General features: G+C 42.9%; 1 protein-coding gene across 7 annotated transcripts in view; it reads left to right on the plus strand.

Annotated features, from left to right (window-relative positions):
• The window catches only part of BCAS3 (BCAS3 microtubule associated cell migration factor), a 341,997-nt gene that overhangs the window by 99,997 nt on the left and 215,007 nt on the right, over positions 1 to 26,993 (plus strand). For all 7 annotated transcript variants that reach the window (XR_011699536.1, XM_071575029.1, XM_071575030.1 and 4 more), the window contains exons 15-16: positions 262 to 526; positions 16,315 to 16,465. Coding sequence is in view for 6 of the 7 variants with exons in the window: in XM_071575029.1 (XP_071431130.1) it covers positions 262 to 526; positions 16,315 to 16,465 (416 nt within the window). In the remaining variant the exon portion in view is untranslated. The remainder of the gene's footprint in view (positions 1 to 261; positions 527 to 16,314; positions 16,466 to 26,993) is intronic.

Raw genomic sequence — 26,993 nt, forward strand, 5'->3', positions numbered from 1 at the left:
AAGGCAAATCTCAGAATCTTTTGAAAAGTACACAAAATTCAAAACTGGGTATTACACTGAAAGTCATATTTAATAATATATATGGTTTATATAAAGTATGCTGAATACTAAATTCATTGATAAATACTGAAGTTATTGGGCAAATTCAGGGGGTTTATTGCCATTTCCAGTTAAGATTGGTGGTGGTTTAAAGCTCGGCTGGTCGCTGTGTTAGAGGTGTGTGCTGGTGACTCATCCCCCGTCTCCCTGTGTGTTTTCCAGGTGCAGGACATCTCCTTCAGCCACGACTGTCGCTGGGTGGTGGTCAGCACGCTCCGGGGCACGTCCCACGTGTTCCCCATCAATCCCTACGGGGGCCAGCCCTGTGTCAGGACTCACATGTCCCCCCGCGTGGTGAACCGCATGAGCCGCTTCCAGAAGAGCGCGGGGCTGGAGGAGATCGAGCAGGAGCTCACATCCAAGCAGGGAGGACGCTGCAGCCCCGTCCCAGGCCTGTCCAGCAGCCCCTCTGGCTCACCACTCCATGGTAAAGCCACTTCTTTCCTTTCTTTCCTCCCCCTTATCAAAAACAAATCAATTTCATCCAATAAGGTGCTGCGTGTTGTGCACTGTGCAGGTATTGCTGGAATGAGCCGGTTAAGTTGGAGAGCAGAAAAAACTTCTTTGCAGAGAGAGTGCTCAGGCATTGGAATGGGCTGCCCAGAGAGGGGGTGGATTCCCCATCCCTGGAGGTTTTTCAACTGAGCTTGGCCGTGGCACTGAGTGCCATGATCTGGTAAAGGGACTGGAGTTGGACCAAGGGTTGGACTTGATGATCTGGGAGGTCTTTTCCAACCCAATCCATTCTGTGATTCTATGGATGTGGCACTGAGTGAGAATCCACCACGTGTTGATCCAACCCCACTGTGATCACCATGACTTGATCCAACCACGTGTTGATCCAACCCCACTGTGATCACCAGCCCAGGGCATGGCATGCCCTGGGCTGGTGATCACAGTGGGCTTGGATCAAGGGTTGGACTTGATGATCTTGGAGGTCTTCTCCAACCCAATCTATTCTATGATTCTATTCTATGATTCAAGGTTTAAATACCTCACAAAGACAGTTGTAGTTTTGCAACTGAAGTAAATGATGCTATCAGAGATGTGTTAATAATTTCCCCTCTAAACTGATAGTTTTGGGGTGTTTAGGTTTCAAGTTTAGTTTCCATCTAGCACACAGTCAGTAATCTGGTCTGTATTCAAGGGCAATCACCTAAAATTCTCCTTGCTCATCAGCCTCAGTGATCAGGAAGCACATCTGGATATCTGCAGTAAAAGCTGCTTGAGGAGAAATGTGGAAACAAAGCAATGGGAAGGTGATGGCACAGATTTTTGTCCACTTTTTGTGTGTGTGTGTGTGCACAATGTGACAAATAACGTGCAAAGGGAAGAAACCTGTAAGATTTGATCTGTCCATCCTGGTCCTGTGGTGGAGACACTCAAAGGATGTGAAGAGAAGCCTCAAAAAAGTTTCAAAAATCATCCTTGTCACAGCTTCTTCACTTTTGTCTTTGCCATTCCTTCTGCCCTTCTCTTTCATGAGGTCTGTGCTAGAAGCTGCTTTGTTTGGATTCATGATTTGCTGCATCCTTGTGCCTCCTTTCTATCAAGAGTAAGTCACAACTTCCATGGAAATGAATGTTTAAATAGCAGCATTTTAGGAGTACCCACCCTTTTCCAGTCTGAGAGTGTTAAAAATGGCCAGGAACAGTCCCTCTTCCCTAATTATGAGTAGGATTGGTGCTTGTGAAAGCCCAGCTATGTGCTGGGCTTTCTGCTATAGAGAGAACCTTTGTGGCGTTTCTGAATCAAAGGAACTGTTTTATGAGTTGGTGATTATTAAAGGAACCAGACTTGTCTCAGAAGAAGCCTCTGTATTTTCTCCTTTCTTTGGACTTTTCTGAACAAAGGTTTGTGCATAGCTGTTCTGGAGCCCTGCTCTTCTGCCTAGAGCCACTGGAAGACACCCAGAACGTGCTCTGAGGTTTCCTCCTCCTTGCAGACAGTTGTGCATCTGCCATTTTACTTTCTCTCATCACTGCTCAGCCTGTCAGGCCTCAAACAGGCTGGCAACTGCTAAAGGTTTGCTGTGGCACATCCAATCCCTTTCAACTGTTGACATCACATAGAGGAGAGGAAGGAACTATCAATTTGTGTAGCTTTCATCCAGCCAATTCTGTTTTCTGTCAAGGGAAACTGCAGTAAGTTGTTGTCTTTGCAGTGCTCTGAGGTGCATTTGAAGTTCTCAATAGATGTAACACTTCTTTTAAAAAGAAGAATCAACAGATTCACGTGCTGCAGGATGTTCAGTGGTGGGCAGGTTGTCCAGGCCTGCATGGAGGAGTTCCTGAAAGAAAGGGAGCAGCTTTTTAGGGGAGTGTCTCACGAGTTCTGAGACTTTGCTTGGCAAATGTCTGTCTTGAAAGATGATAAATCAGATTTCTTTCAAGATCTCTGTGCAGTCATCATTGCCTGAAAATGAGCTCTATTTAAACAATTAGCTCCATTGGAGGGCTGCAGTGGGTGCTGAGAATTAAGGCAGGAGGGTAACGTTGGCTCCTGGAGGACTTCACACAGATCCTTCTCATCACTTCAGTGCTGAAGGGCTTGAAGTTGGACACGGGCTCAGACTGTGTGCTGGTAACTCACAAACCTGCTTATGAAAATTTTCCATGAGAAATTTGTGGGGATTGTGTAGAGGAGTCAGCAGAGTTGTAAAAAAAAAAAAAAAAAAAGATAAAGTAGTTTCATTTTAAAGAGTCCATTTGGTAAAATACTGCATTATTTTCAGTAATTTTATTGCTGCTTTTTCATTTCAGTAATGTTTCAGTTTACCTGCTGCAGGCAGGCAGGATATTGAACCCTCTTACAGGCTTTTTATAAAAAGCCATTTATCATCAACTTGTAAAAAAAATGCCTGAAGTTCCCAGCGACTTTCAGCAGAGGGATCGTGTGTGGCAGCTGGATTGGCCAGAGACCGATGAGGATTTTAATTTGGGAGCTAAGATGTGTTTACTCAGATTGTAACAGCTCCTTACCATATTATAATGTTAAATTATTGTTGTTTGGAGGAGTTACAGCAGGCTGGGGACAGGAGTGCAAACCAGTTCTCAGAACAGAGAAGAGCAGTCCTGGATTTCATTCCTTGCTTTACTTTTTTTAACTCTCTCTGCAACCCCTGGTAAATTTTATTTGGCTGATTTTGTCTATCAGCTTTCTGCTGTGTGACAACGGTAATAATCTCTGTGTTCCCATGTGTGGAATTACTTTAGCTTTGTAGTCTCCTTCAAGAAGAATAACTGTTACTTTCCTTAATCATCCTCTAAATGCAGCTGATTATAATGGAAATAAAACCTGGAGAGCACCACTGCACTGGGAGAAACTGTTGATGAGGTGACTGATTCAGAGAAGACTGTGGCGAACTGGAGGATTTTTTCTGTGTCCTTTGCAATCTAGAAAGGTTTAAATAAACCCTAAGTTAAAAAAGCTACTGTTAATCCTTCTGCTAATATTGCTTTTGCATTACAATATCATTACCACAGCCTTGTGCCAAAGACTGGACTGCTGTGCACAGAGCACTGCCTTATCTTCTTTCTTTGATTAGCAATTGTAACTTGCTGATGGTAACCTGTGATTAGCTTTTGTTCTTGTCAATATTTTCAGTTTATGCTCTGTCATATTTTTCATCTCCTGGTTTCAAAATGAAACCCTTTGCTGTGTGTGTTTAGTAGCAAGGCAATCTATTTACATTTAGTTGGAGCACCCCAGGAACTGTTTGCCCACACAATGTCAGCCTTTACTGGGGGTGGAGATGATTTCATTTCCAAATGAATCACAGTTTGGCTCTGTTCTTTTTAGCAGAATGAAGTAAACTGTTAAATAGAGGATGACAAAGAGATATTTCCTTTGCACCTTCTGTACCCGACGGGGATTTTGTTTGGGCTGTTCTGTCTGTTAATCGTCGTGTTTTTGTCGTTCCTTTGCATTGCCAGAGTTGTCAGGAATATCTGAGTTAGGTTGGGATCCTTTTATGGGCTTTTACTATTATAAGACTATTATGACATCAGATGGTCGTGGGCGTGAGTATTAGGGTAGAATATGGCCTTACATGACCTTTTTACTTGTATAAAATGGGGTTTCTGGTTCTTACCTCTCACAGGTGTCATGGGAGGATTAAGGGATGAGTTGTGAAAGCAGAACTATGTCCTTGGTGATGCAAACATGTCCCTGTTCTCTTCAGGACACCTATATGGGAATAGCAAGGAGCATTTAGCTGTAAAAATGTAGTTTGGAAAATTGAAAGCTATATATAACTCCTTGTATTTTTATTCTTCAAATTAAAATTTACAGAGTGCTGCCATCAGTAAGTGAAACAAAGTCTCTGTAGCTCCGCTTGGAGTTTCTTTGTTGCAGGAAATTTCAGTAACAGAACAAATAATCCACTACACCCCCACACCTACTAAAAACATTCTATAATAATATGATACTCTCTGAATTTGTCTTGCATTTTGTTGGGGATTGAAGTATTTATTTGGATGGTGTGATTTTGCCAAAAAATTATTCATAATACATCACTCTATTTTTCCAGATTTAATACCGATGCTGAGATGGAGTAGATATATTTAGAATTATGAAAAAACATGTTCTGGATATAGTGCACTGAAGCTGATATTTATCTCTTCATAAATATTTTAGCATGGCACGTTTTTCATTGCAAAATCTTTTCTAATTTTAAAACCCAAAAGGTCTTGTCTCGCTTTCCCTTCGTTTGTTACAATCACAACATGATTGAAATCCAAGCACAAAACTGGAGGTTTGATAAACACGCAGCCTGAGATGCTTTAAATATTTTCACGTTACTTTTCACTATTTCCCAGAGTGAAACTCCTTTTACTAGAAGAATTCTTATGGGAAAGCAGAGTTGAAAGGCCTGACATCATCAGCCCTTCCTGAAAAACAGATTGGTTTCCTTTAAGTAACACTCACTTAAGAAACCACCTATTTAGAGAGAAGCAGACAGAAATAGTTTCGAAGAAAATTAACTGTATAATAACTTAAAGCACCGGAGGGCAGTTCCTTCACAGAGTTTAACCCCAAACGCTGCCAACAGAGCCCAACACGGTTCTTTGAAAAGTGTCTGTTAAATTTCAGTTTTCTCTTTATAATCTGTGGCATCTCTCGATAAAAATAGTTTGTAGAATTGTGCAAAAATCAACAGCAGTTTTAATGTGCTTTTAACATTCCCATTTGTGTAATTGTTGTGCTCCTCCACAGCATCACACTCGGGTATTTTTTACTTAAACATAATTTCAAACAATTCCTTTTCCAGCGTCATTTCGAAGCCTGATTTTATTCCCTCTGAAAATGCCTCTCCTTATTTCAAAGCTCAATTTTAGCGACCGATTGCACGGGTTTCTCCTTAGAACGCCTTTTGGCTGTACATAAGTGCAGCCTACCCCTCTGCACGGACACACAAAGCACAGCGAGCAGACACAGAGTTGCGCACGTGGGTAATTAGTGCCTTTATTTACTAATTTTTACGGATTTTTACGGATTTCCATCGGGAAGCGCGGGCGGGTCCGGCGGTGCCCTCAGCGCCGCCCGGCAGGGGGCGCTCTCCGCCCGGCCATGGCGCCTCAGGCGGGACCGGCCCTGGCGGGGGGGACCCGGCGGAGTAAATAAATAAATAAAGAAAACAAACCTTCTTTCCCCGCTGATACAGGCGCTGAGCTACTCCTCTAAACATTATAAATATTTATTCCATGGCAAGTACAAACCCTCCAGGTCGCCGTGCAGCGTGCGTGCTGCTCGAAGGCCCTGGCGATTTTTCCCACCCTCACGTCCCAAGTTTCCCCTCACAGGTTTTTAAGGCAGTCGGGAATTAATTTGCCTTTCTACTAACGGCTTTTGGAGGCCGTGCTGTGATTCCAATGGAAGTGCCCCCGTGTAGGGCTGGGAAAAGAGGAGGGAGCAGCTGGAAGCACCACTTTGGGAACTGGTGGTAAATAAGCTGTGTTTTTAGCAGCATTTTTGATTTTATCCCCCTCTTTCTGTTTTGTTTTGGGTTTTTTTTGGTTTTTTGGTTTTTTTTTTTGGTAATTGACGGTCAGTGGCGTATTTTGGTGTATTTTGGATGGTTTCTGAAGTGGAAGGAAGAGATCCATTCCCCTCAGATAAGTAGGGAAGTTGGCTGGTAAATTCTGTCCCAAGGGAAGGTCGTGTCTGTACATAAAGTGTTTTTAAGCAGGTAAACAGTGTAGGTTGGAGACTGGGGCAAATACATGGATACTTGAAAAAGAATTTGGGAATATTCTGGATAAATTGAAGGAGATGGACACCAGGAGGGAATTGTAGCTCTCAAGATAGGCAGTGCAACATAAAATTGAAGACAATTTTGATAAGTGCTGATGTTCATTGAGGGAGTGAACGAAGGAACTGGAATTTTAAGTGTTTATCTGAAAATTACTTACTACCATCACATTCTAGGGGTTTATGGTTATTGCAATTGTTCCCTCAATTACTTCCTCTTAATTTACAGTAAACCCACGTTTTGCCATCTGCAAATCTCCCCAGTTAACCAGGTATATAAAGGCCAGGCTGGTGCATTTCCTTCCCCTCACTGAGCAGTAACAACATCCTGCAGCTGATGCAGCGCTTTGGTCGGGTTTGCAGTTGCCAATTGGAAACTGATAAATAATATTAATGATCCTGAGAAGGAACACGCTTAGCTTTGTCCTCTCAATGTGCTTTGTGTCTGTGCAGAGGGCTGGATAGATAAACTTTGTACAGCTGAGCAGTGTTGTAGGGAGAAATGAGTGCAATCTACATAAAACCCATCATGGAACGGGTCCAGAGAAGAGCAACGAGGCTGGAGAAGGGACTGGAGCACAAGTGCTGTGGGGAGAGGCTGAGGGAGCTGGGGGTGTTCAGCCTGGAGAAGAGGAGGCTCAGAGGTGACCTCAGCACTGTCTGGAACTGCCTGAAGGGAAGTTCTGGCCAGGTGGGTCTTGGTCTCTTCTCCCAGGCACTCAGCAATAGGACAAGGGGGCACGATGGGCTCAAGCTCTGCCAGGGGAAATTGAAGTTGGAGAGCAGAAAAAACTTCTTTGCAGAGAGAGTGCTCAGGCATTGGAATGGGCTGCCCAGAGAGGGGGTGGATTCCCCATCCCTGGAGGTTTTTCTACTGAGCTTGGCCGTGGCACTGAGTGCCATGATCTGGTAAAGGGACTGGAGTTGGCCCAAGGGTTGGACTTGATGATCTCGGAGGTCTTTTCCAACCCAATCCATTCTATGATCACTAAGGCTGAGCTCTGAAATAACAAGCCAGCTGAACAGAGCCAGTCACTGAAGGAGTGATGCAGGAAAGGTTCTCTGTGGGGTGGTGGTGGCCAGAGCAGAGCAGTGGCTGGGGTTGGGTCAGGAGGAGGGAGGTCTGGCACAGGGGAGACAGGGCGGTCCAGACATTTGTTGGAGGGTCAAGGAATGTAAGTGGCTCGAGGGAGCTGCGATCAGTGAAATGACAAAAAGTAGCTTTGCTCACCTGATAGAAGCCTGCAGTGTGTTTGATCACAAGGTGAGAAAGTAGAATCTAGAGTTTTTCAAGAGACTGTATCAGCTGAAGGAGGAGGTTGAAGTATGGAGGGTGTTGTATGACAAGGAAGGTTTGGCATGAGGGAATGTGAAAGCATGTGAAGCTCCGTGTTAGCAACCAGCGAGGGCAAGGAATGGGACAAGAGCTGGTGGGAACAATTGTTTTATCTGATGGACCTTCTGGGTTCAAGCCCCAACACCTTCTGTTTCCCCTGGCAGTGGGTATTCTGGGAATCCAGGGCTGCTCCCTCATGCCTGCAGCCTGAATCAGATTCCCTGTCTGTATGGTTGGTGATGGATTGTGCAGTAAATGGGTGCTGCCCTTGTTGTCCTTTTTTTTCAGTTTATTATTTGTAAGTAAGGCATTTAATCAACTGTGCATTTTTGATAGTCTGAAAAATGTAAAGACTTTATGGAAAGAAACGTAAGCATTAAGATTGGGAGTAAAATATACTTGTATCTTTTAAAAGGTTTATCTTTACCCTTAAATGTGCTGATTTGGCTTATTCTTTTTAGCTTAGTCTTTGTGGGCTGTTAAAATCAGTTGCTTTTTCCCATCTCAAGGAAATGCATCTTTGACACTTCTCATGACCTGAGTCACGATGCTGTCACGGAGCCAGAAAACATCCTTAATGGTCATGGGTAAGAGAGCAGAGCTGCCGAGGGTGTGTGGAGGGTGCAGGAGGGAGAGATTGCTGTGGTTTGCTTCAGTTCCTATTCTATGGGTGTTTCAGACAAGCCATTTATTATAATTACCCATGGATATTATTATCAAGTTCTCAAGTGCAGTGGTTCTCAAGGCACTTTTTTTTCCCCCACATAACTTGGGATCAATCCCATGTATTCCACTCAGATTGAATTAAGGTGCTAAAATATTTGTTCTAATGATTGCAGCTAGAGGGAAAATAAGGCAGAGGTAAAAAGGTGGGGATAAAAAAATCAGATTTATTAATATGTAGTTTATCATCAATACTAAATTGTAATAAGCTCGGACTTTCCCTGTCTCCTCACCCAACACAGCTGCCATTGAATTTTCCTCTTCTTCTCACCCAACACAGCTGCACACAAAGGTGTCCTTCAGAAATTTCCAGCCCAATCATTTTGTAATTTCTTAGACAGGCTGATGAGTTTTTCTGACTGTGCTGTCCCACTACAAAAAAAAGACCTTCATTTGTAAGGGAAGTCTGAGACGCCCAAGTTTTCCAGAGTTCACGATGCTGAAGCATCTCAGAGCCATCCCTGAAAGAAGGCTTTGAATTCAGAGCTGTGCTGATATGAATTATGATGGATAGATGTGACAAGGGGCAGCAGTAGTACATACTTGTTTTCTCAAGCGCTTCATCATTCACCAGCAGACAGTGTTAGCAAAATTCCCATGTGCAAGAAATGGGAGTAACAGAGTCTGTGCACAGTGCCCGGGGGCTGCCTGTGCGATAACCTCATTAGTGCAGTGTTAGTCTGAGCTCACACAGGGGTTTGCAAACTCAAGTTCAGTGCTGTGGTAGCCACAGCCACAGCCTCTGGCCCAGCGCAGTGAGGGAGGCACTGCCCCTTCGTGGTTGCTTGCAAAATACTCCACAGCTACACCCACAATAGCTACAAGAAACTCATCTCGGAGTCTTTCCGTCTGTGGAGAGTTGCAGGTGCGAGGTCTGGCTCAAAGAGGATGGTGTGGACCTGGCCCTGCCTGAGCCTGGTGCTTGTTGGAGATGCCCAAGAGCAGGATGGCCAGTTTGGCTGGTTGGTCTGGGAACCACCATCTGGAACAACCCAGCTGAGACAGTGCTGCTGCTGCCTGTGCAAAGCCTGGGGTCAACAGCTGGCAAACCAGTTTAGTTGGTTTTATTTCGAGTTTTGCCCATAAATGGACTTGAGATTTGCACCAACAGTATTTTTAGTTAAATAAGTCCTGAAAGATGATTATTATGCCAGATTTGTGTGTGTGGCAGAGGGGTTGTTTTCCAAGGAAATGCTTCAAGACACCTTTGTTGTGTGGCTCTTTGAGCAGCTTTAGCACAGCAAACTGGTGTCTGTACAAAATGAGGAGGGGGAGCAGCAAGGGAAGAAGCAGATACTTGTGTCAGATTTTCAAGGAGTTATTTTTTGCACAAGGCAATTGGCACTGTGGATGTCCTCACAGCTGCTGTGAGAGGAGCTGTGGGGCCCAGGATATTGTTACAGTTCTGACAGAATGGTTTTCTCTCCTTTTTGATTCCTCTGGACTGTCAATGTAATAATTACTTTTCAATGCAGGAAAGGAAGAAATACACATGGAGGTAGGAAAGGTGACCAGCCATACATCAGTAATTGTATAAATGAATGACAAGATCAAACCCCAGGTAGAGCTTGAGGTTGGGACTGCTCTTTCATAATCCATCTTTGGCCTGGTAGAGGTACAGGCAGCAAAGAGGTCCTGGCAGTTCCTTCTCTCTCCTAAGCTGTGCCCAGAACAAGAGGAGATTGTTGGGTATCAGTGGGACACTATAACTGGGAGACAAAGTTTTTGAGAGCGAAGATAGCAGAAGAAAAACTTCAGAAGGGGGAAGAGACTGTTCTGAGGCCGTGCTCAGATTTGGAGTGGATGGTGCTGCCGAGCAGTCGGAAGGGCCGGAGTTCAAGGAGCTGGGGTGAGAGGGCAGAGGGCTCTGTCTCAGCACTGCCTGAGACACTTGGGCTGGCGCTTGGTGTCTCGGCACAGCACTCTGACTGTCACCATCACATGCCTTGCCTGGATGCAACCACAGAGCAACTCCTGCTTCCTTAGGACAGTCGTGAGATTTAGTGCAGCTGTGTTTCCAAAGGTTTGATAGCAAGTGGTTTGAAATGTTAGAAAAACAACCGGCTGCGTTGTTTTCTCCAACCCATTCCAGTGGAGTCAAATTAGTGATGGCTTTGGACTTGGACCACTTTAGCTGGGAGGAAAAGTTGCTCTGAGTAGTACATGAAGTGGGTATACATGCAGCAGCTAAGACATAATATTTCTCCTTTAATGGGTCTAATTGTATTGGAAATATTGAAGGTTAGGGTGTGAAATGAGTTTAAATTTGATAGGACACAATTCAAGGAAATGGCAATGTAACTTTAATTGAGAGGCGATCGTTAACTAAAATAATTAGTTTCCTGACTTTTTCTAGGAAAGTGTCTAACATTTCACAGAGAAAGATAACACATGTTTGACTGAATAAAACAAAGCATGAAAGAAAAAGCCCACTTTGGCAGTAATTAGGGCTGGTGGAGCCGAGGGTGTTTGTGGGGACACTGCTGAGCTTGTCTGTCAGGCCCTTCCCGAGGGCTCCCTGAGCCAGCATTGCTTCCGCCGCGCTCTGCTCGGGTCACAAGGCAGCGTTTCTCACCAGGGCGCTGCTGTTTCCTCTTCCGACTGTAGTAGATTACAGATTATCCTGGAACATGTCTGAGAAAAGGTCAGAAACGAGGGTGAAAGTCTTGGAACTGAAGCTGGGAAGCTTTCCATTCTCATCCGGGAAACCTTTTGTATTGAATAAAAAGCAAAGCAAAATAAACCACCACGTCCATGACACTTCTGGTTTTCCTGCCATTTTTTGCCTGCCAGTTAGAAAGGATTTTATTTCCCTTGCTTTATATGATTAGGGAATGTTTAGCTGAGGAATCCTCCGTGTTGCACTAAACAGAACTAATGGCCAAACACGGTTCATTTTCCTGCAGCTTGGCCTCCACATGATTGCATAGCCTGGAGTTACTGTGTTTTTATTTCCCAAATTGTAGATGTTTATATGTAGTGTTAATGTCAGTAGACTACGTGGTACCCTTTGAAATGGAGTCTGTTAAATACTGTAAGATATAAAAGCTAATCAAGTGGGGTTTGAATTTTAATGACACTGCATTACTAAGCTTTTTGTATTGGAGTAATGGAAGAAAAATGGAAAAAATCAACATAGAACATTTTATTATGAGGCTGAGAGGTGCTTCATTCCACTTTAGTTTTTCATGTAAAGTGCATAGAGAAAATAAAATCCTTCTGATCATTACTTTCCTACCAGAAAAAAAATCGTCTGGGCCAAGTCCTCTTTGCTTTACTCTTTGACAGGGTGGAATTTCTGGACACCAAAGAAAATCCTGCAGCATTTAGACTGGGAGGTGTTTCATGTACATGCTGAAATGTAATGGGTAAAAGGATCTAATTTCAGTTTGGTGGTAATTCTGTCATTGTAGTGGCAAGCTCAGGGTGTCTCCTGCTGCCTCCTCAGAGATGGTCTCTGACAGCAGTGCCCTCAAGTGCTCTGTTCAAACCCTGACCAATTTGAAATCTGGCCTGAACTCATCAAGGCTCTGAGTTGATCAGAAGAGGACAAGTTACTGTATTAATTGCTTTCAGTTGATTGATTGCTTTTTGAACAGCATTAGAAGCTTGCAAGGCTTGAGCATTTTCCACTTGGAGTAACTTTACTTTCTTATCCAAAAATACAGTTTGAAAACTTAGAAAAGTGCGATTTGATCAAATGTTTGAATCTCATATTCAGGCCTGAAGAGGTTTAACAATTATTATAAATAAAATAATGCTAAATAAAATGGTAGCTGTTGGTAAATGAGCACTGCAGTGGTGAAGGTGTGTGGGGAGCTGAGGGTGACTCTTCCAGAGGAGTCAGAACTGGGCTGTGCTGAGGAGGGAGGGGATGCCTGTCCAGCCATACCTGGGAGCTGCTCCTGATGGCTTTTCCACAGACATCCAGCTTTGTCAAAAACCACTAAATCTTGGGAAGTTTATTTTCCTTATAGCATCTGTGTTTTATAATGGTGCTTTAAATTTGTTTTTCCTTTGTCTGCTGGGATTTCTTTTGTCCGGCACTCTCAGGCCTCCCTTTTTTCCTCGGTGGAAGCGAGTCTGTCAGTGATGGCCTCGGTGGGAATACAGCTCCCTCCCTCTGACAGCACAGCACAGCACACTGCTGTTTGCTCTCTTCACTTTTATCCTCAACTTCATGCATTTTGCCTTTGGTTATCAGTGGGATGGAATGTCTGGGAAAGGTTTGGGGAGATGAGATGATGGTGGTTTTGCAGGCTGCCAACCAGCAGGTCCCAAGGCAGAACCCACTGGGTTTCCATGTCTCAACACGGCATCCTTGGCTTTTTGGAAGTCCCTTAGTAAAATTAATAAGAGATTTACCAGCAGCTTAAATGGAGGCATAAGACCTTTTTTCTTTTATTTCTCTCCAGTGGAAGTCTAAAAGGCTGAATGAGGATTAACCGTAGGAGTTTTTTGAGGCGGGTTTAGCTGTGACCAGGAATTCAGACCCTGAGCCTGTAATATTTCAGTGGAAATAATGCAAGTCCTGAGCTGTGCCCCACCCTGGACAGGGAGTGCAGGCACATGGGAAAATAAACCTTAGCCCAAACGGGCTTTAATGTATTCTGTGCACAGCTCTTGAACTCTGATCTGAAAATCTCTTCCCTCGCAGCCCTGTGGAAAGACAAATACTTGACCCAAGGGACTGCCCTGCTCGGGGTCCTGAGGGCTGTTGAGCTCCCACTCAGGGTGATTACCAAGGGAAAGAGCCTTCTCACTCTGGATGCTCCACTGGAAATGTTCAGAGTGATCCTTGAGAGGGCACATTTGCCCTGGGACTGTGCTGGTGGCAATGAATTTTCTCTAGATTTCTCTAAATTGCAACAGAAAGCGTTCCGTGAGCCGTCGGTGGGGTGTGATGTGTGTGCAGCTGTCAGTGCACAGCCCAGTCACCATTTACAGCTAAACACACTGTCCACGTGGCCTGAGGTAACTGCAGTTCAGCATTCTGGAGCAAAGATATTGGATATTTCTAGCAGACTTAAACTTTGGCTTATTTGTTGCCTGTCCTTTGACAGTGAATCAACAACTGCCTGAGCTGCAGAAATAATGTTGATGCTTGGCTGCATTCTTTGTGCTCTTTTGGCCTGATGTAGCAGCCCTGTGCACACACAACTCCTGTTTACTGCAGGAGTTTCCTACTTGGAAAGGCTGGAGGAATGGAAGGGGACTTTTCCAAATTTCTGGGTGGGTACAGCAGCACACCAGAAAATTATGGGGTTTTCTTTAACCTTAATCGTCCACACCATCTTAATTTTACTGTAGTCAGATTTTCAAGAATGACTTTACTGTCAGAAATCATTTCCCTCCTTTCTGCAGCATTCCAGCTTTGGATTTTTGACTTGTATCACTTGTAATTACATTTTTTTGCAATTAAGCAACTGAATGTTGTTGCAGAAAATACAGGTTGGCAGGCAAGGGTTATTGTGACATATGTTTGGTAGTTCCAGCTTTTTCATTTGTCAGAACTGAATTTTTTTATCATGCTGGGGCTCTGCATTATGAGCCCTGCTTTAGTTAATTTTTTTTGAGGTTTGTATACATTAGATTAAGCTACACTTCCAAATATGTATTTACAAATTAAATTCTTGGCCTTCTAAATGTTTTTTTGTTTTTTTTTTTCCCAAGGGGAATCATCTTAGATTTTGGTCCCATTCATCACCTCTTTTATATATTTTCATTCTCTTTTTGTAGTTTATTACTTTTTTACTGTTTGTTTATTCTATGTCTTCTTATGTGTGAGCCTGAGAATTGTAGAATGTTACTGCAATTAATAAAAAACTCTGAAGGAATGACTTCATCCTGCAGTTTTCTGAGTATCCCTGACTGCCTTGGGATTCCTCAGCTTGCATGGGAGTAAAGCAGCTCATCCTTGAGTTGGATGTCTGTAAATCCCTCCTTTCTTTGCATGCAAATATTCCACTGAACCAACCCAAGGTTTTGCATATGGAAACTCACGTGCAGTTGGGTGTGGAGGGCACTGAGTCATTAAATGTGCCTTGAGAGGGGAGAGGGGGCTGTTCCAGCACAGCCTCTGGTTCAGGAGGTCATAGTTAATCATTATATTCCTACCAAGTAGAAGAAAACAAATTACAGGTATTTGGAACCCCCTTGGTGGATATTGGTGATGTTTGCTGTGCAAATGTGGATCAAGGGGAATAAGGGAGAGGGAGACACTTTCAGAGAGGTCTTGATTGCATGAACAGTAACTAATTAGACAATAATGCACAAAACTGTTCATATGCCTTTCTGCAAGAACCAAGAATGTATTATTGAGCTAATCTTAAAAAAATTAATTACATCTCAGTCCTAATTTAAAACTGAGCTGTTTTGTTTTGGTTTTTTTTTTTCTTTTCCCATTGCTTTTTATTCCAAGTTGGTGCAGGAAAATTGCTATTAATGAAATCTGCTCTCTGGGACTTCAATAGGCTTGTTCTTCATTAAAGCCTTGCAGTTTCCCTTGAACGTATTGAGCGACACTGGGGCCAGATACTCACACAGAATACACTTGGTAATGTCATCATTTCTGTTATTGTGCTTGCTGACATGCAGAGGTCTGGGGGCTTTGCAGAAAACCCCAAATAAACCCCCTAAGCTCACAGTTATATAGCATTAAAAGGAGGGTGAAGGAAGCCTTGAGTGTCTTTAGGATGATGAGACATTCATTAAGATTTTTTCGCCTTCCTTTTCCTATTTTCAATCCATCTGAAGTACCATTAAAGCTTTTCAGGCAGCTTCCTGTGAGAAACCCTTTGCTGTGCTGTTTTTCTTCCTTGGCAAAAGGTGGCTGCTCTCGAGGCAGATTGTGTGGCTTTGGCCTGGGATTTGTGTAATATCTGTGCAGAATGCAGAGTTGTTTAGGAACCTAATTCCCAATATGGCTCCCTTTTGATTCCCAACAAAGCCAGCGTTTCACAGCATTACAGGAACACAGAAAAACAAGTTAATGATCTAAACCTTTTAATTCATGGTTGCTTGTCTATTTGAAGTACTTTTGATTCCGTTACAAACAGACTGGCCCCTTTTTTTGTTTAACTTCTTTCTTCGGTTTCTTCACATTTCTTTCTTTACTGTCCATGAAATTTGGAGCTCGTTTCCTTTTCCAGCTGAAGAATGAAAGGTTGTGACTACAGAGTGATACAGAGTAAGGAAGCGTATCCAGACTGGGCTTCCATCCAGCACAGACCTCTTTGAAACAGGCTAAATTTAGGCTTCTGGGGGATTTTCTGCTTATGTTTGCCCTTTCCTTTTTTTTCAGTACCTCTGTTTCATTCTCTTCTTTTTGAATGAATATGAATGTTGTGACTTTTTCGATACTTTTTTGATTTTTACATGTCCTTTGGCACGGCTTTGTTTTCTGTAGTTACTTGATATTTTCCTCCAGCCTTCGTTCTGCAGATGATTATTCTCTGTGTCTTTATCCATTGAGACAACAAAAGCGACCTTTTCAGGACTTCCAATTACCAACACTGTATGTGGCACTTTAGGAAAACAATTCCCTTCCAGATACTCCTTTTTAAAAAAAAAAAAAAAAAAGAGAGAGAATTGGAATCCAGAGCTTGTTCTTCAAATCAAACCCGAATACTTTTTGGTGAACAAAACTGACAGGCAAGCAGCAGCAGCAGGAATAATTTCACTTCCACAGAAGGGAATCCTTGCTTATCCCCATACATAAAATTAGTATTTGCTGTTTATTTTTTATCTGAAAAGAAGATGACATTTTTAGACTTTCTTTATTACAACGGGAGGTTGTTATTTCTTTTTTATTGTGTGTCTTTTTTTATCTTATTTCTGGCAGAAATGCTTAACGAAGAAAAAAATTGCAATAATGTTCTTTGTTACATCTCTGTCCCATCAAGGTAAATTGAACAGCCAAGACACTTACAACAACTTCACCAACAACAACCCTGGCAACCCTCGCCTGCTGCCCCTTCCCAGTCTCACTGTGGTGCTGCCTCTTGCCCAAATCAAGCAGCCAATGACCTTGGGGACCATCACCAAACGCACAGGGTAAGTGGCACAAACCTTCCTGAACCTTCTTCTTTATGATTCATATGGAAATAATTTGTGTTACTAGTGATAATTACTCTTATTTCTTACTTTAATTTCAGTGTATGTGATTTTATGGCTACAGAAGGGGGTGGGAGGGGAGGTGAGACAGGAAAAGCAGCATCAGAGAAGTAAATGAAAGAAATTCAAAAATATTCATTTGGGTGGGTCAGGAGGAATTTTCACACCAGGAACTGGAATGAAACATAAGCAGAGCTGTATTCCATCAGAATAAAATATGGTTTTGCTTCTTGACAAAAGTTTGTTTATTTTGAATTCCAGCCTTTTCAAGCAGAATTGATTTTTGACTGTGAGGGCTGGAAATACAGCAAGCCAGGTTGAGCAGAAAGGCAAAACCTGATCCTGCTGTTTCCTTGACCTTATTTTTCCTCTGAAGTGGCTGTTCTGTGCTGTGTGATTCACGTGTGGAGTTCAGAGCCAGCTGCACTTTGGTACTTCTCACTGGGCCACGATAAAGCACTTCAGAGTATTTGCTGGGGAAAGCTCCTCTAAATACATGTAATTACTGAGAAGATTATATGAGCTTCATAAACTGTAACAATTTCAAGTTCATTGATACTGTTCAACAGTTGAGACTCTTGCTAAACTTCAGGTCTTCTTTTATTGCAAGTAATATCTAAAGCTATTGGTGATGATTATATTTTTTTCCTCCCAATTTCTGGTTGTTCAAATCCCTGAATATTTTATAATTAGAAGTCTGATTAATCCATAAATTTACATTTTTAAGGAAAGTAGATCAAGCATGGCAGGTGGTTGGACAAAACAACTTGCAGTCCTGCAGCTTCCTGCCATTTTCCTGCTTTTTGGCAAGTGCAGGTTCTGCCTCCTTTGCTTCAGTGCTCAAACCCTGCTCGTGGGGCAATTCTACCTTGTGCTTCCTGTACTGGGAATTATTTTTCAGGGGAGAGCTCATGGATATTCGCCCTCTCCCTGAGTGATTCCAGAACATGCTGGAAAATCTGTTGTTGTGCTGATCAGAGGCTGATCCCTGTGCACATGCATGCCTGTGTATCCACATACCTGCCTGCCCAGCAAGCCAGTCCTTCTCTTACTGATGGAAACAGGAGTTTCCTTGGGTTCCTTGAGCCAGATCACAAGCTGTGAACACACAGTTGCCCTAAGCACAGAGCCTGCCTGCAGATAAATGCCTGAACATCACAGGTCCTTGGAAATGGATTTCAGGAAACAGTAAAGAAACAGTCGGAGGGTTGGTCACCTTGAGGTTTAATTTCCTTCACACACACATTTCAGCTGCTTATTTTTACCTTTTTTTTTTTTCTGCTTACAGTTTAAACACAGGTGAGGGAAAGAGATTGTGCTACTGATGAGGTGAATTTGGAAAGCAGAAACAGGTGTGGGTGAGGGCAGGAAGGGAGGGGGGACTGGGGGAGTTGGTGTGCAAGGAGATGAGCAGGAAGCCACAGTTCCCCAGGGAGGGGAAAGACCAAAAATGTAACTGGGAGAGAATGGTCAAGGGAGGACAGAAATGTGGACAGAAATGGACACTTAGAACCAGGTGAGACAAGGCAGAAAAAGAAATTAAAATCCACCTATGGACCTGGTGATAGGAGCACTGGGGGGGAGGATTTGGGGAAAACCACTTGGCTTGCAATAATAATTCATGCAAAATTCATTGCAAAGGCTGTTTCCTGAGTGCTTGGTGATACCAGCAAACCTTGCTCAAATTATTGCAAATGTAATAAGCCTTCCTTATTTTATTGAATGTTTTATTCTTGAATATCTTAAAAATATTCAGAATGTTCATAATCATAGTTTTCCCATAAATTGTGCTGTTCACCAACTGCCCCTGCCCTGTTCTGTGTGATTTTAAAAGCTAATTAAATTTAAAATGCTCAGTGAGGCTTATGCAAGGGGGAAAAACAACAGTCATGGGAAATACCCTGCTGTGTAAATAGAGTTTTCATGAATGAGGATCATAATTTTCAGCACAGCCTGCGTAGCCGTGTCACACTAAGCCAAGAGCTTCCTTCATTTGTTCTGCATCCAAAATATTTGATGAAAGCACACCAAATTAACATGAAAAGCTGCATTTCTAAGGCAGGGATTTCAGAGGAATGCCTCACATCCAAGAAGCCTGGCATGCCTAAAATGACCAAATTGAGACAGCAGCCTTAACTGAAACCTCCAGGGGGCAAAGCGTGTGTTTAACATATTTAACATCTGCCCTCGCATTTCTGGAAACACATCGCTCAGCGGGGCTGTGCAGTGTGATTTTTCGCCAGGACAGGGACCATCTGCCTGGCTGGGAGGGGAGGAGGGGGCATGGATTGCTGCCCATGGCACAGGACAGATGTATTTACACCTACGTGGGCAGCACCTCCGAGCAGCGCTGCGAGGGAACGCGGCCCCTCCTCGGCAGCAGCTGCTCCACCTTGTGCAGCCAGCAGGGAAGGAGCCAGGCTCGCACTCGGCTGGGCTTTACACTCACTGTTCACTCCTCTTGGCTTGTTACCCTTAAAAATTTAATCTGCTGCAGCACATCTCTAAAAGTAAAAAGCAAGACTAAAACACTGTGTCATCAAAACTCTGCATTTGTCCATTTTGTTTGCTTTTAACATACAAAAAGCTGCTTTAATGCTAAACATCTTCCTGCAGTCTTGGAGGGTTTTGAACTGAAAAGTCAGGCTGGGTTTTGTTCTGCTGGTAGCCAGGACAGCAAAATATTTTCCAGGTACTGAAAGGACTGATCAGTGCTCTTAATATCATGTGTCTGGAGCTGAGCTGCAGAGCTTGTCGTGTTGCTTGACAGGTGGAATGGCAGTAAATTTTTTAAAAGTGTTCCATGTGGCCCTGTGGGAATGAAAGACAGAGTCTGGAATTGTGTCCTGACAGGGCTGTTCATCTCAGATGCTTTTTTTGTTCCATGCTAACATGTGGATTTTGGAGCATGTTGGGACTGAAATCCCATTCTCAGCATGGGGTGTGTTGGGGCATCACCTCCTGTCCTGCCATTGCTCTCCTTTCCTCCTTCCCTGCCTCTCTCCCTGCTTGTCCAAGTCTCTCACTGTGATTTCTGCACCTTCATCAAGCACTTGGTTTCTGTCCCTACGTTTTGCCATCCCATTGACTGGCTTTGCTGCAGTTTGTGCTGTCAGCACATCCTGAGCAGCAGAGAGGCTTTCCCAGAGGGGCTCCAGCACTAATGAGTGAGGAAGCATCTGATGCTTTAAAGATTAAGAGGATGCAAGACAGCACAAGAGCTGGATTTAATCGGTCTTTATCTATCCATGCCTCAGTTTCCCTCTCAAAATCTTAATAATAATGCTGAGTTCCTTGTCAGGGCTGGTGAATGGGTTAATTCATTGCTCATTTACAAAGAGCTTATAGATTTGAAAGGGGAAGAGCTGTATGATCCATGTTGGCTATAAAAGGCAGTGAATCAGAACATTCTAGAAGCCAGCTTTGTGCTTGGCAGTAGCTTTATGAGTGTTCCTTGTGTTTGTGGGATGAGTTGTAGTTTGTTTCCAGTTGGGAAGAACGTGGGGACCCGGATGAGCTGTAATAGGAGGGAGGCAAAGGAAAGATACAGTAATTGCCCCCAAAGAAAAACTCTTGTCCAAGTTGGCTCCTCTGAGAGCAGCATTTGTTTTGAGTTCCTCGAGGGACATGGTCATTATATTTGGATCATACTTCACTCTCCAATTCATCCTTGCTGGAGTGAGCAGCAGGATGGAACCTGCATCAGTTAGGCCTTGTCAAAACAGAGACATCCAGGAAAGGGATAAACCTGCTTTTTCCAGCCAGGAGATTTAGACAGTGTGTTTTTAAACATGAAACTCTATCCACTCTATCTTAACTCATCCCTCATTCCACCCCTAGTAAGGAAAGGGGGAAATAGGTGAAGTGTCTGGTGCAATTTTATCATTTTAATATTCTGTGCAGAGAAAATTGCTGATACCTGTTTGATTTATTTTGTGTCAGAGCCTGCATTTATCCCAGTCTGTGCTACTGAAGAAGGCAGAAACAAGGAGTGCAAAGTCACAGTGTCACGATACAATGAAGTAGGAAAAAGTAGCTGAAAAAGTCCAAAAGGTTAAAAGCAGAGCTAAAGAATTCAGCACAGTTTGCTGAAGCCAAACATTCTCTTTCTGGCACACTTCTCAGATGTGTTTTATGTCACCTTTAGCTTTTATAATACATTTTGGTAATAAAGCAACTGCTGTAATGATTTAGTCATTGATCTGAAATAGTTATTTGCACTAAACTTTGTTCAGATGTCACTGTTTATGGAAGGATCCTCAAAAAGGTTACAACAAAGGGCTATTGCACAGCTTATTGGAAGCTTAAATAGCTTTTATCAAACATTACAGCACAAAATCAAAGTGTTTCATTTCCAATTTGCTAAAACTCGGAATCAGAGAAGACACTGTGAAAATTCTGTGGGAATTTCCACTCCTGAATCTTGAATCCCTTTGGAATTTCTCCCTGGCCATGAGAAGGGGAGCTGGGTGAGCTCTGCTCTCTGCCTGTCACCCAGCACAGCCATCTGGTGCTGTCTCTTCAGGGCTGGGTTATCCTGTCATTTGTGGGTTCTCCTTCACTCTCAATTAGCATTCCAGCCATATTATGGGAAGGAAAGAGTGGAAAACAATTGCTTATATAAATACAGGAGAGAAAAAAATGCTCATCTTTAAAGAAATCAGGCCTTGTGAACAGAAAGGAAACACTAAGGTGTTTTTCTCACACTTAAAGCTTTTTACCAAGACTCAGCTGTAGCCTTTGGAAGTGTTATTACATTTTCTTCATCATACAAGATTTTCTATCCATTTCCTTTCCACAACCAACCAAACAAAACCTTCAGCTGAAGCATAAATCCACCTGGGTCAATTTGTAATTAAAATAAAGAGAATTTGGTAATTTGCAAGTCTAATCAGCTCAGTGTGGGGTGTTGTGGAAAAAGGAAAAGCCTGTGTTGTCTTCTGAAGTGTCCTAATGGGCTCAGCTCAGTGTCATTGGCCTGATGTTTGCAGACAGAGCCACTGGGGCAGAGAAGGAATACAAATAGTTGCCAAAATGACCAGGATCAGGATTTAGAAATGTAATTCTGAGCTCCCAGGCAGATCCCACCACTCTCCAATGACTCTTCAGATTTTCACAAGATCCAGTCTGTGTTTTACATTGTGTGGGCTGTGCAGGAGATTGAGCTTTCAATGAAATATTTAAGCAGTGCAAAAGTGCTGGACTCATCTTTTGTTGAGCCATTAGAAGGGCCTTTGACTCAGACTGAGTGTTGACTTTATAGGAGATCAGACAGTTCAGACAGTTTAATTGGGTTTTCCACTGTTCAAAAATGATATATTAGGTCTAGAAGGGTGGTTGGTTCTACCAAATGAGCTCCATCCCCCCAGAATGTTAACTAAACATTTATTAAATACAAAAAGCCAAAGGCCAGGCCCTTACACAGATCTCAAAAGCTCCTTATTATGTTTTTTGCCTGAAGTACTATTAAAAATAGTGGATTTTTCTGCAATAGTCTATTTTTTAACTGGATTTTTCCATCTTTGCATGTTGAAGAATGTATTTTTAGGTGTGTACCTTCATCTAAATGTTTCCTGGAGAGGATGCCTTCATTCATTGATGTGTTCATGGCAAATTTAGTTCACTGAATCCTTTTTTTATCAGACTGGTATCCTTCTAACTGTGTAGGCCAGTGGCTGAGTGCTTTAGACACCCTTCTGTGCTGCACCTTCTCTTATAGTTCATTGCCTGAAAATACTTCACCTCTTTCAACTGGCCAGAATTTATTGCTGAGCCAGAGTGTAACAAGAAAAACAAGCTGTTGGCATTTACAAAATCAATTATTCAGCCATTCTGTGGGGGATGTTCCATCCCAAATGAGAACCAAAGGAGCCTTGGGCGTGTGAGCAGCTCCAGGTTTGCCTCCTGCCCCTCCTTTTGAGGTGTTACACAAATGTCAGTGTGGCAATGGCTTTTTAAAGGGAGATGCCCATTAAAAATGCCCTTGGGTTAATGGGCGTGATCCCACTTTAAAAACCATCCAGAGTGCAAAGTACTTGAACAAAAACTGAAATGAAATCATGGTGCAGATCAGTTGTTGGGTGGCCAAAGCACTGAGCTTTGGATCTGGTGATGGGAACACCAGACACATTTGGGCCAAGTCAGGGTTCCCCTTCCTGCATCCCTGCAAGCTTTTCTGTGGGGGAGGGAGATCTGCTGGGTCATACTGAAGATCTGGAGTGTGCTGGTGTGTTTGTCCTGGCAGAAGGGCTCAGCAGTTCCCCCTGGAATGCTGTGCCTGTCCCTGGCACTGTTTGCACTCAGGACTTGCCTCCTCTCAGCCAATTTGTGAAGCTGCCCCAGTTGGACATTGGGTGGCTCATGGAAAACACCCACACGTTTGGTGGGTTTGGTGGGAGCTTTGCTGCCACTTTTGACTTGAATCTGTTGCTGCCTCAGCTTGCTGAGCAGGTTGGAGGGAGGGCCCTGAGCTGAGTCTCACCTGAGCTGTCAGGCCAAGCCCAGCTTGCCCCGATGCTGTCCCCCTGTCCCACCCCATCACTGCCCTGCCCTGGGGGGCCAGCTCAGCCTCCTGCTCTGCCAGGGCATCAGGAACAGTCCTACAACCTGCCCGGGGTACTTTGTGCATAAACCTTAATAGCATGATATACACTGTACTTGTTGGGAATTGTCATCTAATTTCTGTGCATTTTTCCCCTTTCCATGAAGACCTTACCTGTTTGGAGCAGGATGTTTTTCCATAAAAGCTCCCTGGTGAGTTCCCACTTCCAACCCAGCATGCCTATAATCCATTTGCTGTCCTGGCTGAAAATAACTCTGTGCTTAGACTGTCTCATTTTGGATTGTTCTCATTGGTTTACCTGCATGGCTGATTGTAGGTTCCCATGCCCATAATTCCACTTTCCAGCTCTGGTTGTGTGTTCCCCATCAAGCATTGCAAAGAAATGCATTCCCTTTTTGCTTTCTTGTTGCCCTTTGAGAGTGCATTTAATTTTTAAGTAGCAGAGAAGTTGAAAAAAATAAATTATTTCCAAGTGGGCAGAAATTACTGCAATGTCTTTCCAAATAAACCTCTTTTTTATCTATATTATTTCCTTTATAATTGTAGCACTGAGTTGCTCACAGACAGAGAACATCAATTGTGATCTATGGAAAATAAGCCAGATTAGCAGTGAGGAGGCACTAAAGGACTGCAGTGAGAGAAGGTGCTGCAAGTACAGTGGGCACTGAAAAAAAAGCTGATTTCCCTTGAGAAAAATCCCCACAGAATGATTTGGGTTGGAAAGGACCCTCAGGATCATCTCCTTCCACCCCCCTGCTGTGGGAAACGGTTCCATTAGAGTTGGGATGTTGGAAATACTAAGGGGGTTTTGCTTTAATATGAAAAATTACAGTATATTATGAGAGTGCAGACAGAAAAAAAGCCAATTTTCTCAAATTTTTTGGTGGTGGAGCCTGGAGCAGTGTCAGTGTGAGCAGTACTGTGTCACCTCCAGGCCCCATTCCGTGGTGGGATGGGGCTCCAAGGTTTGGGAGCAGCAGTGGAAGGAGCAGGAACATCTCAGAGCATTGGAAAACTTTCAGCTTGGAGGTTTGTGGGCTTTGGGTTTTTGGGGTTTGGGATTTTCTGAGTGGTTTTAATTGAGCTCAAGGTTTTTAGGAGCTAATTCTATCAGTATCTGTTGGAATATTTGGATGTGGCTCCTGGTTTTGCTGCCAGGAGTTGGTTCTGTGAGTATCATCCCTTATGTCTCTGCCAGAACTTCAGAGCTTCATTAGGACACAAACTTCATTAGGACACAAACCTCATTAGGGAAGGGCTGAGGACAATTTTGGGAGATCAGGAGGAGCAAAGGCACTGAATAGCCCCTGGAGGAAGGAAGGGCCCTTTGCCTTCACCCTGGAGAGTTTCTAGTTGGTGACGTTTCTCCCTAAAACCCATTTTTTAGTTCAAGATGCACCTCAGAGTTTTTCCTGATGGTGCTCCAAGAACAGCAAAGGCTCTGGGAGAAGAGTTTTGGGAGTGGATTGTCTTAGCAAAGGCTGAGGCAGAGTCACCCCCCAGCTCAAATTGTTGTCAACCAGAAATGAGTTTAGATTGAGGCAAGATTAAAAGGCCGAGATTAAAGAGGGGAATGTATGAAATAGGCTCAAAAATTGTTGCCTGTCTTTCACAAGACTCTTTTGTGGTTTGTTTAATGCCAGTGCTAGCTCAGAAATATGGCCCTTACTGGTCTACAGAGAAATTAGGATACCAAACACACTTTGGGTGGGGGAAGAAGTCATGTTGTTTCCATTAAGGTCTTAATGAGACCTAAAATTCTGTAAACAAAACGAATGGGGATTTGACAGCAAAGTGCCTGGTGAATAAAGGAGCCACCATCTCTTTCCATGCTTTTTCTTGCTTTATTCATGATGTGACAACTGGAAACATGTCTTTGTTTTCTTGTTTTAGGCACAATGATAAATGAATTGCAATTTATGGACTTGGAGGCAGATTTTTTTTTTTGGTAATTTTATGTGTAGTTGCAAATTTCGTGCAGTGTTTTCCTCCTGATGCTTTTGTTGCTGCTTTTGTAGTTGAGGTAAAGCTTTTCCCTTCAGCAATCACAGATGTTTTGGTGGGTTTAGTGTGGAATTGTGGAGAAATGCTTTTGTTTTTGTGGCTTTGTTGTATTTGTTGGAAATACAAAATCAAAGTGATTCTCAATCTTTGCAGCCTCTTACTGTTTGATTAATAATGTTTGAATGTATGAGGCAGTTCCTTCATATCACATACATGCAATTTATGTGTTGTTTAGGAGTCATTTCACTTGTTTGACTGTGAACTTAAAGGTGCATTTAAGAGCCAGAAGAATTTTATGAGACATAAAGCTTTTTGTGCAGTTGTGAACTGCACAGCCTTCTGGTTTGCAAAATATTTGAGTAGAATTATTTCACATTAATAAAGTAACAATTACAATTAAACTAGTTTATTTACTGTACCTATTTAGTATTTTACAGAGGGCTAACAAAGTACATTTCCAGAGGTTCTGGCAGGGTTTGATGCTTTGCAAAGTCTACAGAAGTGGCACTGAACAGTTTCAGTAGGTCTTAATCTGCTCTTCTTGTGTTGGCAACAGGAAAGACCTTCCATGCTGAGCTGAGTCTCTTCATTGCTTTTTAAGCTCTGTCACAGTGATGTCTTAATTTTCTTCTTTAGTTTCCTCCTGTCTCTTTTTATGCCATTTCAGTAGAAAATGCTGGTGGATGTTTTTCATTGGGCATCTCTGCATTCTGCTTTTAGAATGGAAATAATCCTGCAAAGTTATGTTAGAAGAGTTAATTAATAACAACACAGATTTCCCCAAATACTGTGGTATTTAGCTGGGGTTTGGGATTAACTTGACTTTGTTGTTGACTTCAGTAGCTGGAGTGATGTGACATGGTCTGCAGTGGAGACACAGCTCTTAATTAGATTTATAGCAGGACAAGAACTAAAAGGACAAGAATCAAGAGGGGGTTTTATTCCTGTTGTGTTTGTGGTACAGTTTTCTGCAGAGATACTATTGGGATAAAACTGCTGTTGTGTCTCTTTGAATTCCAGGTGTAGTTGCACAACCAGAGAGGAGAAGTAAATTGCTTTTTTATCCCCCTTATGTCTTAAATATAATGCTGTTGTTTCTAGTGTTGAAAAAAAATGAAGATTGAAGCTATAATGGTTTGGTCCCATTTGCTTCACTGTCTTGGTGTCAGTTGATTCCCAACAGCCTGAACTTCTTCCTGCACCTCTTTTCAGAACTGTGGCCCAGTCTTTGGGAAGTTCCTACATTGGGAAGATTCTTTTGAATTAACTGGGTTTAAAAGTGAGGCCAAATGGGCCTAAATTTCAACTCTTGGAGTAATTTATGAAGTGCTGACAAGCCAAGAGCAAGGAAAGAGCAGGAGTTCAGAGCAGAAACAAGTCATTCACCACCTACCTTCAACTTTATTGTTTTGTTATCATTTATAAAGCTGAGAGGGTGTTTGCATCTGCAGAATAATGAGGATTTATAGTTTCCAAGTTGTTAAAGTATCACAATGACATGAAAATATATTCTGCTAATGGCATTACTGTTCCTGAAAGTAACTGGGCAACTTTGGCTGTTTGCTGAGGGAATGAAACTGGAGTTGGAATGTATCGATGAAAACTCAGGGATAAGGTAAAATGGGGGTAAAATGAACAATTCCTCAGTTCCAAGAGGCTTCAGAACAGACTTGTTGACATCTCAGCAGTGTTTTCAGAGGTCTGCCCAAACCAGCAGAGGCACTGGGGGTTTTTGTTTGTTTGTTTGCTTTTGTTTTCCAGCAGGACTGGGTTTAACCACATGAGGAATGGTGTTTTACAAGGTCTGCCCTTTCTGTCTACAAAACATCGTCCTCCAGGGGAAAATGTTCTGGCACTGGAACCAACACTTAAGTGCTTGCCTTGAAAGATGTACATCTTAAA

This window comes from Pithys albifrons, chromosome 21 (assembly GCF_047495875.1).
Source record: "Pithys albifrons albifrons isolate INPA30051 chromosome 21, PitAlb_v1, whole genome shotgun sequence".
NCBI classification, from domain to species: domain Eukaryota; kingdom Metazoa; phylum Chordata; class Aves; order Passeriformes; family Thamnophilidae; genus Pithys; species Pithys albifrons.